At 50.7% G+C, this 18,991-nt stretch overlaps 1 protein-coding gene across 1 annotated transcript; it reads right to left on the reverse strand.

Moving 5' to 3' along the window:
- Positions 1 to 208: 208 nt before the first annotated feature.
- On the reverse strand, positions 209 to 17,251 carry CYYR1 (cysteine and tyrosine rich 1). The gene is made up of 4 exons (XM_032976578.2): positions 16,778 to 17,251; positions 6,290 to 6,401; positions 5,509 to 5,684; positions 209 to 3,663 (listed from the first exon to the last, which is right to left on the reverse strand). Exons 1-4 carry the CDS (start codon positions 16,836 to 16,838, stop codon positions 3,536 to 3,538), a joined length of 477 nt encoding a protein of 158 aa, XP_032832469.1. The 5' UTR covers positions 16,839 to 17,251; the 3' UTR covers positions 209 to 3,535.
- Positions 17,252 to 18,991: the final 1,740 nt, after the last annotated feature.

An 18,991-nucleotide genomic window follows, 5' to 3' on the forward strand; every position in this document is an offset into this window, starting at 1 on the left:
TCAAAGGCACATTCAGTGACCCCCCCCCCCCCCCCTTCAAAGTTGCTCATTTTCTCTCTGCCACTCCGTTCATCGTCTGTGACGTTACGCACACTCATAGGCGGGTCTACCTCTACGGCCTTTATGTGCCGTCGAAGGACCGTTGCCCGAAACGTCGTCCACTATATACTTTCCTTTCAACGCAGTGCCATCGATGAATGCGTTGAGGTTTGTGTTGTTGTTGTTGTTTATTCGTTGTGCTACAGTGCACCGCGTGTCAACACAGTATCGGAAAAAAATCAAACGTTTCACTTTACATAGGCTGGGTTCATGTTTTTGATTTGACAGTACATTATCAACAAACACTGCCCTCTGCACCACCAACAGTTTCATTTCGCTCGCGATTTTGGAACCTCGGTAACGTTGGCACGTCCACATGGGGAGTCACGACGTCTCGGAAAACAGCCGTCGACTCATCCCCTCGTTCCATTTGACAAAGACTGCCCCCAAACCCGCGCCTGCCTGCCCCCCACACAACAGGGCAAAACAACAATAAGGGGTAGGCTTACTGCGGCCAGCCAGCGCTGTTATCAATGCGTCTCCACGCCTAAAGTCCACTCTCAGCGATTAAATGACCAAAGCCAGCCGCAAAACTGTAACACTATTTAAACCATTTTATTTGTTGACCAGGTGTAAGTCCCACTGAGCCAAGTAGCTCTTTGTCAGAAGCGACTTGGACATCACCGACGATAGCTTCAGCGAAGCGGCTCATCGTCACGTGCAAATACATCGCAGCCAAACGTTCTAAACGCGCGATGTTGATTCTCAATGTGGAGGGGAAACACCGGAAAACCCCGAGCAAAATCCACGCGACCATGTGGAGAAAGAATCGCAAACTCCAAATATACAGCAGCAGGCGTCAGGGTCGGGATCGAACCCATGGACTCCTGTATACCGGGCGAGGGAGTTAACATCTCTACACCAGTCATCACCACGTGGTGCATAAGCGGGTAGCTTGTGCCTCAAACCAAAAGGTCACCATGGAATTGGTACAGGGAGGATCAGTTTAGATTTAAAACTCATTTTTTTTAACTGCTTTTCGTATTTATTCATAATAAAGGGGTTGTTTTTGGTTAGAGTAAATATAACTGTGCCGTTAACCCACCACCATCCAACTCAGCCAATTAGTGAGGGATGTCAAGTAAACAAAACGTGTCAATTAGGTACAACAAACTGGTGTGCTAAAGTAGTAACTAGCTGGGCACGTCTTGTTTACGTGACAAAGCTTACTTGCTCTTTGGTTCTTTACTTATTGGCAGTGTCGAGTGGTGGTGTGTTAACGACACATTTTTATTGACGCGATCTCACGTGGGAAAAAACAACCTTTATAATATCAGTTCCGAAAGCGTACGTGTTAAACTTTGTGCTTAATTTGTTGTTTTGCCCCCGCACCTCCGGCTAGCGCGGTTGGCTACGTACGGTGTGAAAGAAGTTCAACATAAATACACACAAGATGGCCAGCGAACCTTTCAGTGTTTAAGTCTAAACATTCCAACACGTTGGTGCCATGGTAGTTGTTTTGTTAGGAGCGGGCGCGTAGACGGGCGGAGGGGCGCTTGCCAATCTCAGTCAACAATGACCGCAAACAGTTCTCTTGCCGAGTCGTCTCGAACCATCACGTGTCAGCCACCAGTTCTCTTGCCGAGTCGTCTCGAGTCATCACGTGTCAGCCACCAGTTCTCTTGCTGAGTCATCTCGAGCCATCACGTGTCAGCCACCAGTTCTCTTGCTGAGTCGTCTCGAACCATCACGTGTCAGCCACCAGTTCTCTTGCTGAGTCATCTCGAACCATCACGTGTCAGCCACCAGTTCTCTTGCTGAGTCAGCTCGAACCATCACGTGTCAGCCACCAGTTCTCTTGCTGAGTCATCTCGAACCATCACGTGTCAGCCACCAGTTCTCTTGCTGAGTCGTCTCGAACCATCACGTGTCAGCCACCAGTTCTCTTGCTGAGTCATCTCGAACCATCACGTGTCAGCCACCAGTTCTCTTGCTGAGTCATCTCGAACCATCACGTGACAGCCACCAGTTCTCTTGCTGAGTCGCCTCGAACCATCACGTGTCAGCCACCAGTTCTCTTGCCGAGTCGTCTCGAACCATCACGTGTCAGCCACCAGTTCTCTTGCTGAGTCATCTCGAACCATCACGTGTCAGCCACCAGTTCTCTTGCTGAGTCGTCTCCAGCCATCACGTGTCAGCCACCAGTTTTCTTGCTGAGTCGTCTCGAGTCATCACGTGACAGCCACCAGTTCTCTTGCTGAGTCATCTCGAACCATCACGTGTCAGCCACCAGTTCTCTTGCCGAGTCGTCTCGAACCATCACGTGTCAGCCACCAGTTCTCTTGCTGAGTCATCTCGAACCATCACGTGACAGCCACCAATTCTCTTGCTGAGTCGTCTCGAACCATCACGTGTCAGCCACCAGTTCTCTTGCTGAGTCATCTCGAACCATCACGTGACAGCCACCAGTTCTCTTGCCGAGTCGTCTCGAGTCATCACGTGACAGCCACCAGTTCTCTTGCTGAGTCATCTCGAGCCATCACGTGTCAGCCACCAGTTCTCTTGCTGAGTCGTCTCAAGTGATCACGTGACAGCCACCAGTTCTCTTGCTGAGTCGTCTCGAACCATCACGTGTCAGCTACCAGTTCTCTTGCTGAGTCGTCTCCAGCCATCACGTGTCAGCCACCAGTTCTCTTGCTGAGTCGCCTCGAGTAATCACGTGTCAGCCACCAGTTCTCTTGCTGAGTCGTCTCGAGTCATCACGTGTCAGCCACCAGTTCTCTTGCCGAGTCGTCTCGAGCCATCACGTACCAGCCACCATCCACTTTTAAAATCATTTAGAAAATCTTAAGCACATAGACCGTGTTCCAAATCTGCATTGGGCATACAACTTGGTTCTGCATTTCATCATCATCATGAGCCACTGTCTGGATAAAGGTCACCCTTTATGCCATTACCATCGCATAACGTCCCGCGTTGCCAGTGTTGTGTAGCAGGGTTGGCCTTGGCCCTGGCGAAAGGAATGACACGGGCCCCCCCCCCCTCTCCAGCGTACCCCCTTCTCCAACGTACCCCCTCTCTTCGTAACCCAGCACCTTCGCACTCCGGCTTGTCGACCCCGGTGCAGTTGCACCGCCTGCACCCCCGCCGCACTCCCCACCTCATTCCTGCACGCACGCGTGACCCCATCTCACCGCTCCATCTCCGCGGCCGTCGTCCTCCCGGGCGCATTCTCTCCTTTGAGCCATCTCATCAGCGGTCTTGTCCATCAGCCATTACGCTCCTTCTAGTAGTGGATGCAAATCTTCCCAATCCCTAATTTTTTTATTTGTTTGTATAAACAGTGAAGATGACGATTCTGATTTACATTTAACAAGTGTGGGGGGTGGGGGGGGGTAGGGAGAGTACAAAAAGAGAGTTTTAAAAAAAAACGTCACTTTGGTCTTGAGCGTGGTAGAGAGGAGACCAGTTTCGCTTCTCTTTCGTCCCACGTCCGCTACTTTCCCGGGTACGGTGGAGGAGGGTAGCCAGGCCCGGGGCCCGTGCTTTGGGCCGCGTAGGGGGGCGGCAGGTCGGCTCCCACTGCCGGACTGTACGGACTGTACGGCGGTGGCGGGGGGAAGCCTGCACAGGCCGGACACAGGGTCATGGGTAAGGAAGGGGCAAGTCAGGGATGGGAGGGGTACTGCCAAAGGTCCGCCCCGCGACGCCTGTCACAGGCTGCTGGGGCGAGTGCCGTTAGCGAGCAGCGCCTACGAGGCACCGGCACGGCACGCGAGGGGGGTGGGTGGCCAGCAACCACGCCCGGCCGCCTTTGTCTCCCCCCAGCGGCGATGTTTTTTACACACCGCACCAGGTACTCATAGAGGCCGAATCGACCCTAGGGGAGGGCCCAGGACCGATTCAGATAATCGTCCCCTGGCGTTGGCCGCGAGCGGGAATCGAGCCCGGGTCAGCGGGTCCGTAGTCGTCGCGCGCTCACCGCTACGCTACCGCTCCCCCACGGAGACGGATGGGGGTGGGGAACTCCCAGGGCACGCGCACGGAGAACCGCTTTGCAACAGGACACCAGCTCCGCAGCCCCACGCACTGCACCGCACAAAGAGGCGAGCAAACGCCAACAGTGCAAAGGGGATCTCCGGTGAGGCTCCAGCGGGAGTGGGAGGGCTTATGGCCATGGGTTGTAAGGCCAAGACGACGGGACAGGGGTTTCTTCATTAGTTTGGGGTTTGGAGTAATGGTGCAGTTTGCTTGACTAACGTGGTTAGTGGCAGGGCAGGGGTCGGGAACCTTTTTGGCTGAGATAGCCATGAAAGCCACACATTTTAAAATAAATTTCTGTGAGAGCCATTAAATATTTTTTAACGCTGAATACAACTAAAGAAATGTCAGCTAAGATTTATTTGCGAGCCAGATGCAGTCATCAAAAGAGCCACATCTGGCTCGCGAGCCATAGGTTGCCGACCCCTGGGGTAGGGGTAGTGTTTACTTGGCTATTGTGGTTGGGGCTCTCTGGCCTCTCTCTATGCGCTGTGAAGAAGGCCCATTTACCAACACGCTGCCTATCATACGCCTTTTCTTTTTAAGGCAGTGTTATTGCCGAATGAGCCGAGTATTTTTTTTTCCTTTGTTATTGGACGGTTGAGTAATTTGTTTATGTTGGGAGTAGTGCTGGACCCTACTTGGGGTAGGCGTTTGGTTGGTTGGGGAGGTAAATATTCGGGCTACAGATTGGTTGGATGGTGTGGCTGTGGGTATGGGCAGGGTGAGCGACTGGGCCAGTTTGTTAGTTTATTGTGGTTAGGCGTAGCTGCAATGGAACATTTAATAATTAAACCAGCGCACGCATGCGCCGGATCGTGAAAGGTGCGAATGAGCACTGTTAATCGCCAATGAGGATAATCCGCCCGTGGATAAACGAGAGTCACCTTGCAGAAGCAACCCAACAGAAATTCGTATATTTCGTCTTCAACTGGCCGTCGACGGAGCGGCTGATGATTAAAGCGAGCGTGTGCCTTCAAAACATTCCACTAACTCTTTAACAAGCACGCTTTATCCGCAGCCCAGATGGCCTGGCTACAAATTGCCGAAGCGTCGCTAAATTCCACGCGGTCTGCGCAAGACCCATCCGTTGCGACTTGCCTTCCCATCAAATTCAAAATTAGAAGAAAAAAAAACCGCTATCCCTATTTATTATTTGTTTCATTTACTTCGGAGACTTTTTTTTTGTGCGTGCTAAATATTCGCCGCGCACGGTTGCACTTAATCTTGCTCGGTCGATGTTAGCCGCCGAGGTCGTGACGGGCTTAACTCATTCCTGTTGCTCCGTGGCCCCCTGTACCGTTTCCAGTCCTGCCGCGACGTGCACCCGATGCCCACTTAATATTTCGGTCCGATATCGGCACGCGAATTAAACACCGACCGACCGACCGACCGATCGACCAACCGACCCGCACCCACCGTACTTACTATAACCCTCGCCGGCCGGCACAGTGACGGTGCTGAGGGCGTTGGAGCGCGCCGGCGACGCCATGCCCACCCTGCGCTGGCTCGACTTGAGGCAGGAGCAGATGCACACGGCCACGGCCGCGATGATCCCCAGCAGGAAGACGAGGCCCAGCACGATGCCGGCGATCGCCGCACCCCTGCACCGCGCACGCAACCGCAATGACGCGACGGGCGCGCCGCACTGCTGGACGTCTGCGAAAAAGAGCTTTGTCGCTCGTCGGATTTCCTCCAGCGTCATATGTTTCCGATTGCGATTCTGAAATGCCCGGGGGATTTGTCACGCCCCGCATTGTGTTTTTGCCCCCCACCCCCCCCCCCCACCCCTTTCTAGCAAATGATGATCTGGCTGCTCGGTCATACAAAAGACGGGGATCTGAAAAACGAAGTTCGACTGGCTGGAGGAGTTTATTCACAAACTCGTAATACGACAAAAATGAGATTTTACATTTTAGATCCGGCCCTCTACGCTGCATCGCGCACCGCCACGCTCTGCTCTCCGCACGTTGAACTTCTTTCGCACCGTACGTAGGCATCCGTGCCTTGCGGGGGATTAGCTTGGGCAATGCTGCAGGGGGTGGAGGGGGAGTTATGTTGAAAGTGGCGGTGGGGCTAAACGCATTCGGCGGAGACCTGCTCCTGCAGATGGATGCCAACTCTGAGTGGACCCCTTCAGAACGGGGCCAGAAGAATGAATGGAGGAGGGGACAAGGAGGGGGGACCGGCGCCGCAGGCATGCACTCACGTCAGCACGTTGCCCACGTAGGAGAGGTACGAGCAGCAGTAGGCCATGTCGTCGGAGCTGCAGCAGTACTTCTCCAGGTCGCACGAGTCGTAGCACTGCGCCAGCGCCACGTCTGCCAAACACAGGCGCAGCGCGATCACGGCAATTAAAACGCATCGTGAGATGCGCGCGCGCGTGTGTGTGTATGTATGTATGCGTGTGTGTAGATATAGTGGGGAGCCGTGGTGTAGCGGTTAGCGCGCTGCGCTACAAACCCGGCGACCCGAGTTCGATTCCCGTTCACGGCCCACACCGGTGACGATTATCAGAACCGGTCCTGGGTCTCCCCTAGGTCGACTCAGCCTCAAATGAGTACCTGGTGCGGTGTAAACTTCGCCAAATAGGGAGACAAAGGCGGTCGGGTGTGATGTTGGTCACCCACCTCCTCGTGTGCCGTTCCGACCTTCAAAGGTGCTCGCTAACAGCACATGCCCCAACAGTCTGTTAAGGCTATACGGGGGATTTTTGTCTTTCTTTATATGGGTGTAAAATTTGAAATCACTTTCAGTTGTTTTGTTGATCCACTGTTGGATGAAGGCCTCCGCAAGCCGCGTGGGTCACGGGGAGGTGGGGTGGGGGGATTGTTTGACCATACTTCACCATGCTGGTTCGTGGGGGTTGGTCAAGTGTGGGGACCAGGACCAAGTTTGCTACGAATCGCCACTGATGTTGGCCGAGACTGGCAGGGTCGCTGGGTTCACAGTGCAGTGCGCTAACCACTGCACCGCCGCTCCCCCTCAAATGGCATTAACAGGTGGATTGCTCAATTGTCAAGAACTGCTCTCGCAGCTGTCGGAGCACACGTGCATGTGTTAATGCAGAGAGCCCCTCTGTCAATCCACTGCTTGACATATGTCTGTACGTTGAATTTCTTTCGTAGCCAACCCTGCTAATCGGAGGTGCAGGGGAAGGACAGCAAACTAAAGACAAAAAAAGCAGTTCGGAAGAAATGAGTTTTCAATCTCGATGATTTAAAAGCGCCCAGCTCCGGTGGCTTCCTAATGTCGCAAGAGCATTCCAGACGGCCGCAGAAGCGCACCTGGAAGCGCGCGCGATGCGTCGACCACCGTCTTTCTTCGACGGTTAAGCTAGAATTTCGATTTAAAGCTTTCGTGACTGCAATGATTCATCTTCTTTGGTTCTTTCGGTAAAGTCACGTAGAATGAGAATAAAATAGTCTCGTCCCTTCACCTGATGAAGGCCGCTTGTGTTGTGGCCGAAACGTCGTGAGAATATTATTGCGTTATTTTATTTTATCAATTTATTATTTTATTCTCATTCTACGTGACTTTACCGAAAGAACCAAAGAAGAGGTCGGCTAGGAGCCGCGGATGACCGGGGTTCGCGAGACGACGGTTCATGCTCCTTGACACAATCGGGAAGCACGAACCACCGCGTCTAGAGTGAGTTTCCAATCTATCGATACGGAGCATCCAGAACAGCAGCGGGCGGTAGACATCGAAGCGAAGAACGGACCCAGCAGCTGGCTCTTGCTGCACCGCCGCCCTCTGTTGACAACGCAGCTCCGCAGGGCTGTGCGCGAGCACTATCCAGGCACAATCACGTGTTTTCGCCGCGCAATCCGATGAGATAACCGCTGTCCAAATGAAGGAAAACGCGCGCATCTAAATAGTCTGAAGAAGAGGGGGGGGGGGGCCCTCCGTTTTGAGGGGCGTGGAATGCTAGACGGCAGAGGGGTACAGTTGAGATGGATAGATACAAACGAGATGGCTTCACGGCAGAAGCGTGTTTGGAGACGCCTTAAGAAAAAGGACAGAGGCGGTCATAGGCAAAGTAGACACATTCTCAAGCCCGCACTTAACCGGGGCAAGGGGTTTCAGCCACGTACACTGTCAGAGGGAGGGAAAAACACATTTACACATCCTAATCTGCCTTGTATAATGTATACACCGCAATGCCAAAGAGGCTTCATTTGGCAAATGACCCTGTCTTCAATACGGAGGGCAGATAACAAGCGCAACAACAGCAGCACACGATACACCATGGCTTTGTGCAAGTATCATTTGGATGCGACCGCTATCTCGAGACGCTGCACGGACAAAGTTGGGCGTGTTTACTCTGCAGAGAGACAGAGGGCTGGATGGGGGAGGCGGACAGTCCGCATGAAGGACGGAAAGTCTTTTTGCTCGAGCCTGGACTTGGAACAGGGCTGGGGGGGGGGGTAGGCTAAGGGTGGAAGGAGTCGAGGGCAGATTGGTGGAAGGTGCACTTCAGTTGCGGTGCCCGCAAGCCGACGGAGAAACGCCGACACGCGAAGAAGAGACACGTGAAAACGGTCCCCGCGTGGAAAACTGTGGCACGATCTTTCACGTGTGACCTGTAGTTGTTAGAAGAAGAAAAAAATCAGTCCATGGCTCAGCCCGCCCGCCCCCCCCCCCCTCCGTTTCAAACTGGATCCACCTCCAGCGACGTCAATGTCCATCAGAGAAGCCACTGATGTAATGCACTTTTACATCTTAATTTAAAACTCGTTTTTTGAGAACTGCTTTTTGTGTTGGGTTGTCCTTCCCCCGCACCTCCGATGAGCACGGCTGGCTACGTACGGTGCGAAATAAGTCAAATGTTTCGATTTAAAGCTTTCGTGACTGCAGGGATTCATATTCTTGGTTATTTCGGTAAAGGCACGTAGAAGGGAAATAATAAAATAATAAAAATAAAACAATAAAATTCTCACGACGTTTCGGCCACAACGCAAGCAGCCGTCCTCAGGTGAACAAACAGAGCTGTTGCGAGAATTTTATTACGACTTTACCGAAGAACCAATAATATAAGTTAAATGTTCACTTCATCCACCATACGCTTTGCCTTTTCCGTCATAAGGGACTGTTTACAACGACGGTGGCAAGTACACACGGACACTGCGGTCGATGTGGAAGTATGTATGTATGTTTAACACGTAGGCTTTCGCGACCAGTATCATCCATAACATAGGACAATTACTAAGGTTTAAAACGACGGTGTTGCTGTACTAGTAACGAATTGGCATGTTCTGTTTTCGTGACAAACCTTACTAATTGGCTGTGTCGGATGGTGGCGGGTTTAACGACACATTTATATTTACGCGATCTAACCCAAAAAAAACTATAGTATGTATGTTGAACTTATTTCACCCCGTACATAGCCAACCGTGGAGGTGCAGCAGGGGTAAGACAACAAACTTAATACAAAAAGCGGATCTAAACCAACAAGTGTTTTTAATCCACATTTAAAAGTGCATAGCTCCCGAGGTAGAAAAATAAACACATACGTGGGGTCCATTCCTAAACCCTAAAAAAGTCTTCAATACCTGGGTCCAGAATGGCAATTACCTGGCCACCCCCCTCCAAATAAAATCCTTCCCTCCCTTCCCACCTGCTCTGATGAGTCTGGTGTGCCCGATACCGTCGACGCAAATGGCGATGCCGATCAGAATATCAGGATGTTGCGATGTTGGATTGCGAGCGAGGATGTGGAAGAAAAAAAAACGTTACTTTAAAAAAATGGTGCATAGCTCCCAATGGCTTCCTAATATCGGAAGGAAAGAGCTTTCCAGACGGCCCCGCAGGAGGGCATCTGAACGCGCTCTCTCCAGAGCTCTGCTCCTCTCATAGAGGCAGGCTCTTCAGCCGGCCAGCGGTGGTCGTGAGCAAGCAATTGTAGGGCTGCACCTTTACCGCGGTTATAGCCCATTTAACCGTGACATGAGGTGCTCACCGCATGCAAGTGTTGTAAATGCACGCGGCACACTTGCGTTAATTTTGGTGACTCACTTAAAAACGACACGACCCTTTCCTGATGCAAACGGCACAACGTGTGGCTCTGGTTGGCATATCCGTACGTGTAAAATGTTCAGGGAACGTTATATCCGACTAAACTTTGACAAGACGCGATTATGGCTAAAGAGGGCGGCATGCGTGAGGAAGCTTTGACTTTACAAAAACGGACTCGGTTACGCTACATTTTCAAACTATTTGTGTAAATGCGCAGCCCCCCTTTGTTGTCGACCCACTGCTGGATGAGGGCCTTGTCAATCCACTGCTGGATGAGGGCCTTGTCAATCCACTGCTGGATGAGGGCCTTGTCAATCCACTGCTGGATGAGGGCCTTGCCAATCCATTGCTGGATGTGCGGGTTGGCACGATACTTCGTTCGCCACACCGATCAGTCAGCTGTTGGTGAAGGGCTAGAACCATGGAGCCATTGAGCTCCGCGAGTGGCTAGGAGATGTTAACTCCCTTGCCTGGTACACAGGAGGTCGTGGGTTCGATCCCGACCCTGACGGCTGTTGTATATTTGGAGTTTGCGTGTCTCTCTCTCTCTCGCTCTCCCCGTGGTCGCGTGGATTTTTCTCCGGGTCCTCCGGTTTTTCCCCCTCCACATTTAGAAACAATGTCGCGCGTTTATAGAGTGCTAGCGGTAAGTACCCGGCGTTGCCCGGGCGAAAAAGACAGACACACACATCGACTTACACACAGACATCGACGCACACACATAGAAACACATCGACTTACACGCACACATATGGACTCACACAGACATCGACTTTAGACACACACACATGGAGTTACACACACACATGGAGATATACACACACACACATCGACTCACACACACACATAGACTTACACGCACATATGGACTCACACATGTACGTACAGACACTCACACATGTACGTACAGACACACACATGGACTCACACGCACACATGGTGTTGGTGTTATACATGTTAACATCAGAGGAATTTTGATTTAAAGCTTTCGTGACTGCAGGGATTCATATTATTGGTTCTTTCAGTAAAGTCACGTAGAAGGGAAACAATAAAATAATAAAAATATAAAACAAAATTATCACGATGTTTCGACTGCAACACAAGCAATCATTATCAGTGATCACTGCTTCATTTTTGGGGTGAGATCATCAGCCAGACCCAAAGCCCCCCCGAAATTGGTTGAGAAGCACTCTATGAGACACTTCAGCACTCAGGCATTTACTAATGATGTGCTTCACTCGGATATTGACAAGGTCTGTGATATCCCCAACCTGACTACGGCTTGGCAGACCTTTAAGTACACGTTTCTCCAAATTCTTAACAAACATGCTCCGTTGGTTAGATTTAAAACTCAAGGCAACCGCCCACCATGGTTTGATCCTATGATTACAAAGCTCATGAAAACTAAGGACAAGGCTTGGGCATGTGCTCAGAAAAGTAATTTGGTCAATGACTGGCTAGAATACAGGATTTTAAGGAATAGATGCGTCAAAAAAATACGGCATGCAAAAAATGCCTACTTTTCCTCCACTCTCCTGGAATCACATGGAAATGCCAGGATTTTCTGGAAAACAATCAAATGTATCGAAAAGGCATCCAGAACAGACAATCTGCCCGTTGAGCTAAACCGAAATGGGGAATATTTTTCAGATCCCAAAAAAATAGTTGACAATTTTAACCTTCATTTTTCCGAAGCTGGTAATCTTTTTGACAATGTATTGGGAGTCACCCCTGCTCATGCAAATTCCTACACCCCTGTCCAAACATTAAACGAATTTAGTTTCCAGCCAATCCACGAAAGTAATGTTCTGAAACAACTGTCTTACCTCAAAGGGTCCTCCTCTACTGGAGCAGATAGTATTCCCATCTTTGCTCTACTGTTGGTCACCTAATATACAAACCTATAGCCCATATTTTCAACCTGTCCATCAAAGAAGCATCAGTTCCTCTAGAATGGAAACATTCCTATGTCCGTCCACTTCAGAAAGGGGGCCCTAAAGCTGATCCAAATAACTACCGACCTATCTCAATTTTGACTTGTCCAAAGCTTTTGATACAGTAAACCACAACACCCTGCTTAGTAAACTGTTGCCTCGTGTTTCCGAAAACGCAGTAAAATGGTTACAAAATTACCTCTTTTCTCGCACCCAAACTGTATTCACAGATTATGAGACCTCCTTTGCCAGTAACAAGATATAGGAATAGGTTTTACCCTTTTAACTGGCACAAAAACTGACACCTTTATTCAAGGCATCATGTTTGCAAACAGATGGTTGGAGGTCAAACAGTGTTAAGATAACAAAAGGGGTTCCACAGGGTTCCATCCTCGGCCCCCTTTTGTTTGCTCTTTATATGTCAATGACTTGGGCACTGACCTGGATCATTCCAGGGTAAATCTTTTTGCAGATGACACGATACTGATTTACTGCTGGCCGCTCTCCGGATGACGTGATTGCTAAGCTCCAGGGTGATTTCAATAAACTACAACATCAGCTAGTTTCTCTTAAACTAGTCCTGAATACCTCCAAAACCAAGGTGCTATGCTTCTCACCAGGACTAAAGCAGGATGTTATTTTTCCCCAATTACATTCCTTAAATAATTATCAAATAGAGCAAGTCAAGATCTGTAAGTATCTTGGGGTCATCCTGGATTCAGAACTGAATTTTGAAGATCACATTGATTATATTGGTAAAAAGACAAAAAATTAAAATTGGTTTTCTGTATCGACACAAGCACTGCTTCCCCCCTATGTTCCGTTTGGAATTGATCAAAGCTACCATACTGCCCCTACTTGATTACTGTGACATCGTGTATAAATCAGCCCCAAGTACTGTACTGAAGAAGCTTGATTCCATCTATCACTCGGCCTTAAGATTTACATTGAACTGCCCATATAGGACTCACCACTGTGATATCTACATTGGGTCAAATGTTCGACGGCTTGTGCACCAGATCTTATTTATTCACGATGTACTTACAAAAAAATCCGCAGACTACCTGCTGGATCTCCTCTCTGTTTCAAAGAACAAATTTGACCTCAGGTCTTCGCTCATTTACCAGCTTCACATTCCCTATTGCCATACAAAAACTGGAGGAAGGGCCTTTGCTATTGATGCCCCCAGGGTCTGGAACGCTATTGCCAATAAACTGCAACTTGAATCGCTACCAAAGAGATCTTCCCTCAAAACTGCTCTAGAGGAGTTGTACACCCCTAGCTGCAACTATTCATTGGCGTAAAATAAAATAAAATGTTTCTCTCCGGATGACACTGCAAAGTATTATCTGTATTTTGATTTAGCGTGCTGATCTTAAAGGTGCATTGAAAAATTTGATACTCCGACTGATGCTTCTGTTGTTGTGGAGTAACTCATGCAGCCAGCTATGGCTCTAGGGTTTGGTGTTACATGTTATTTATGTAGTTTATTGTTAAAAATTCGGTCACAGTCCCTATGATCACTATTACAATGCAATTATGGCTTTATTTTTTATTTTTTGGCGATTTCGAAAAGTTTTTTGGTTTGGACATGTTTATTTTGTTGTAGTACGGAGTTAGACTGATGGCCTTAATCTAAGTTTTCTTGTGGTTGTTGTTGTTGTTTGACTTGCATTCCACTGGGATTTTTGCACACAGCTTTGGTGTACGGTGCGTTTTCAGGAATATTTTGCTGTTGTTTTCATGGATTTTCTGTTTGCACAGTCACATAGTCACTTAAAGATGTTTTCTTGTTCATGTTTTTTGTTTGTTGTGGTTGCACCCGATTCAAGAGCCGATTGGCTCACAGGGCTATACCAAATGAATAAATAAAAATAAATAACTAAACACCTCACTACATCTGTGTATCGTGTCTTTGTGTCCCACACCTCACTACATCTGTGTATCTTGTCTGTGTCTCCCACACCTCACTACATCTGTGTCTCCCACACCTCACTACATCTGTGTATCTTGTCCGTGTCTCCCACACCTCACTACATCTGTGTATCTTGTCTGTGTCTCCCACACCTCACTACATCTGTGTATCGTGTCTGTGTGGCCCACACCACACTACATCTGTGTATCTTGTCCGTATGTCCCACACCTCACTACATCTGTGTCTCCCACACCTCACTACATCTGTGTATCTTGTCCGTATGTCCCACACCTCACTACATCTGTGTCTCCCACACCTCACTACATCTGTGTATCATGTCCGTGTCTCCCACATCACACTACATCTGTGTATCTTGTCTGTGTCTCCCACACCTCACTACATCTGTGTATCTTGTCTGTCTCCCACATCACACTACATCTGTGTATCTTGTCCGTGTGTCCCACACCTCACTACATCTGTGTGTCCCACACCTCACTACATCTGTGTATCTTGTCCGTGTCTCCCACATCAGACTACATCTGTGTATCATGTCCGTGTCTCCCACATCACACTACATCTGTGTATCGTGTCTGTGTGTCCCACACCTCACTACATCTGTGTATCTTGTCCGTGTCTCCCACATCACACTACATCTATGTATCGTGTCTCTGTGTCTCCCACATCACACTACATCTGTGTATCGTGTCTGTGTGTCCCACACCTCACTGCATCCCTTGTGCACATACTGTCGTCCATTCAGTCGTCTCTCGTCGCAGGGCGCTGTAAAAGTTGAAAAGGTCCCCCAACAAATGATTTTCTGTTTCGGGGCCCCAAAGAAGACATTGGGACTGACCCGACAACCACAGTAGCTAGGAGATGTTAACTACCTCGCCTGGTCTCCAGAAGGTCATGGGTTCGTTCCCAACCCTGACGACTGCTCTATATTTGGAGTTTGCGTCTTTATCTCTCTCTCCGTGGTCACGTGGATTTTTTAGAATCAACATCACGCGTTCAGAGTGTTTGGCTGCTGTTATAAATTCCGACGTAATGAAGATAAGCCACTTCGTTTGAGTTATGATTTGTGATAGCCAGGTCGCTTATGAAAAAAACAACTTTATAGCTCCGTTGACTTTACCTGGTAAAATTTACAAAAAAAATAGATTTTAGTGTTTTAGTTTTTAACCACGATGTCTCCCCTACACCATCCACGACAACCACGTGGCTCACGCAGACAAACACGTGGCTCACGCAGACAACCACGTGGCTCACGCAGACAATCACGTGGCTCACGCAGACAATCACACGGGCACGGCTCTGTGGCCGTGGGAACAAAAATAAACACAATGCAGGCACGACTCGTAGACGTCGTCGGACAAAAAAACCCACGGGACATGGACATTTCCCAACCACGATCGGGCACAAACCACGGACAAGCAAGTCTGTCCACGCCACGTGTGGGTGGGAGAGCGGACGACGACACATCGAGTGTGGATCGGTTCGGGACAAGAACACGCCAAGAGCGAGCACGCAAAAGGCACGCGGAAGAAGGCGCGCGCTCGCTTGTTGGAGTTATGCCGAAGAGACGGCGAGGGGGGCGGACATAACAAGGGGGTTATCAAGTTCAGGGGTTCTGCGTCTTCTCGGCCTGGGGGCACGCACGTCATGGGGGGGCACGCACGTCATGGGGGGCACACACGTCATGGGGGGGCACGCACGCCATGGGGGGGGGCACGCACGCCATGGGGGGCACACACGTCATGGGGGGGGGCACGCACGTCATGGGGGGGCACGCACGTCATGGGGGGGGCACGCACGCCATGGGGGGGGCACGCACGTCATGGGGGGCACGCACGTCATGGGGGGGGCACGCACGCCATGGGGAGGGGCACGCACGTTATGGGGGGCACACACGTCATGGGGGGCACGCACGTCATGGGGGGGCACGCACGTCATGGGGGGGCACGCACGTCATGGGGGGGTACGCACGCCATGGGGGGGGCACGCACGCCATGGGGGGGGGCACGCACGCCATGGGGGGGCGAGATGCCCTTTCTGGGGGGGGGGGAAATGCGAGACATGGCCAGAATTTTTGAGAAGGTAAATAATCGAAAACACAAGTTAAGCACGGGCACGTCAGCTACAACTTTTATAATCGAGGTGTTTTGGGTTAGATCGCGTAAATGTGTCGTTAAACCCTCCATCACCCGACAGCCAAGTTGTAAGGGTTGTCGCGTAAACAGAACATGCCAATTCATCACTAGCACAGCAACGTCACTATTATGGATGATATTAGTCGCGAAAGCTTTACGTGTTAAACTGACAACTTTGTCCCATCAAACCCTGTGTATGTGTTTAACATTATACACGTTGTGTGCGAATGAAACCCGTAGGGGGTTGCAAGGCCGCAGTAAGAAGGGTTTAGGGCCCACGCCGATCGACAGCGACAAGACCCCGGGCATGGAGAGAGACCGACTTGCTGAGAAAAGTGCTTGGACGAAAGTGGCCTTGGGCTCGGCGCGTCGGAACAAGGGACTGCTACGATGGGCGGCGGACGGGAAAACTTCGCCCGAGAAGGCAGCCCCGGAGAAGCACCGCGAACGATCGAGGGATGGAGCCGTGGAACGAGAAAGTCCGAGTGTCAGACGCTTCGCGGATCGTCCCATCGCATCGACCGCCAGAGATTGCGGAACGGCGCCCGGTGGGGTTGGCTCTCCAACCAGCAGTGGATTGATCGTGGCCGATGACGACGACGAGAGCGAGAGACGGCTTTGAGAGGCCTCCATCCAGCAGTGGATAAGACCGTGACCCGGCGCGGTGGGGAACAACTCACCGACAAAGGCGATCACCGCCAAGAGGGCAGGCGAAGTGGCGCGCAGACGCGAAGGCATCATCACGCATTCTTTCTTGCGAGACAAAAGATCTCCCTCTCTATAGCAGCAGCAGCAGCAACGGCGGCTGATAAATCTCGTGTCGTCTCTTCCCCCCCACCACCACCACCTCTCTCTCTTTCTCTCTCGAGCTCTCGTCCCACGCAGGGGATAGCGGCACAAATCACGACAGATTAAAAACCCCTAACCTAAGTAGGGCGGGGGGGGGGTAAGCGCAGGGTTTGAGAACTTATCGGCTGAGATGTTTTTGGATCAGCCCAAACTCTGTGTGGCGTTCCGTTCCCCTCCCCGCCACGGAGTTACAACAACGTCAGCTGCTCGCTTCGCGCTCCCTCTCACGGCACGCACGTGGCAGGGAGACTCTGTGGCTCTGCTGTGCTGCGTGCTGCCTTCTCTCCACAACCACCTCCCTCCCTCCCCTGCACCCTCCTCCTCTGCCACCTCCCTCTCCTGCCCCCGCCCCCCCTCCTACTCTGCCCCCCCTCCTCCTCTGCCCCTCCTCCTCCTCCTCTGCCCCCCCCCTCCTCTGCCCCCCTCCTCCTCTGCCCCCCCTCCTCCTCTGCCCCCCCTCCTCCTCTGCCCCTCCTCCTCTGCCACCCCCTCCTCCTCTGCCACCCCCTCCTCCTCTGCCCCTCCCTCTCCTGCCCCCGCCCCCCCTCCTCCTCTGCCCCTCCCTCCTCTGCCACCTCCCTCTCCTGCCCCCCCCCTCCATCCTCTGCCCCCCCTCCTCCTCTGCCCCCCCCTTCCTCCTCTGCCCCCCCTCCTCCCTCCCTACCCCCCTACTCGCGTCACATTTGTTGGAAGTAGAAAAGAAAACCCAATCGCGCACACAAAGACCACGCTTCCCCCGCCACCCCACCACCACCAAAGACAAAGGTGTCCCGGATAGGCTTTTAACATACAGATTTTACACAGCGCACCAAGCAACTCGTTTGAGGCTGAGTGAGGCCCGAGGACCGGTCCAGAGAGTGGGAATCGAACTCGGGAGGCTGGGTTCGTAGCGGCGGCCCGCTAACCGCTGAACCACCGCTCGCCCACCATCACCACCCCGATCATCATCATTCCCCCACCCCAGGCCGCATCTTCCCTCCCACGCTATGCGCCACCTCGTGGGCTGGCTCTCGTAAGAGCATCAATTGGGAGGAAACCTTGGCTTTCACGACCAATATTGTGGTTCGGAATTGATTTCCAATGGGTTACAATGTTCCATAGATCGCGTTGGTAAACTGCCATTCTCTAGCTACGTAACCCTCCGTCACCCCGACAGAGCCAATTAAATTAAATGAAGCTGTCGCCGACGGTGGAAGGTTCTCGTGACACATGTACGCTGACCACTCAATCTTCGGCTGCCCATCGCGAACGATGGTGCCTTGCTGAGAACAGCGAGTGGATTGGCAGCAGCTACAGCAGCTACAGCCAGCGTTTTCCCCTGCGCGCCGGTGGGATGAGAGGGCACCAGACCCCTGAGCAGAAGCATCGTCCGCAGTGTGGTCAGATAGCCGCTCCTCGTCTGCTGGATTCGTGTTGTCCCGCTGCTGCTCTTGCTTTTGTTATCCTTTTCTTTTCAAGGGGCCGTCCATAAATGACGTCACATACCTTGGGGGGGGGGGGGGGTCAGACATTTGTGACGATGTGTGACGATGTGGGGGGAGGGGGGTTTGAGAAATGTGACGTCACATCAAAATGCGCAACTTTAAATAAATATAAACAATATAATTGTTGTGACAACACAAATTTTGATTAATTTTAATTAACTATATTATTTAAATTGACTAAGGTCACCTTTTATTTATTCCATGAATGAGCATTTTGCTTCTCCATGGGAGAATAGAGAAGCATACATTTTGTATTTTTTAATGATTGCTATTAAACATTTTTATTTTAATGATTCTTCCAGGGCTTTTCATTCTGTGGAATATGTGATTGTTATAATTGTACTCTCCATTTTGCTTCGTTCTACTACAAAGTTTCAAGTATTTTTTTATATAGTTATAATTACCTTTAATATTTTATAATTATAAGATAATTTCAATATAATATTCTGAACATCTGCAGTTTCATGCTAAATTTCAGCTTTCCAACGCCTCCTTTTTAATAAATGTTTTCTTTATAACATCAGAGTGCAGCGCCACATTAAATACGCACTGCAATGACAA

Source organism: Petromyzon marinus, chromosome 60 (genome assembly GCF_048934315.1).
Source record: "Petromyzon marinus isolate PM22_M1 ecotype Great Lakes invasive population chromosome 60, UKy_Petmar_22M1.pri1.0, whole genome shotgun sequence".
Classification (NCBI taxonomy): Eukaryota; Metazoa; Chordata; class Hyperoartia; order Petromyzontiformes; family Petromyzontidae; genus Petromyzon; species Petromyzon marinus.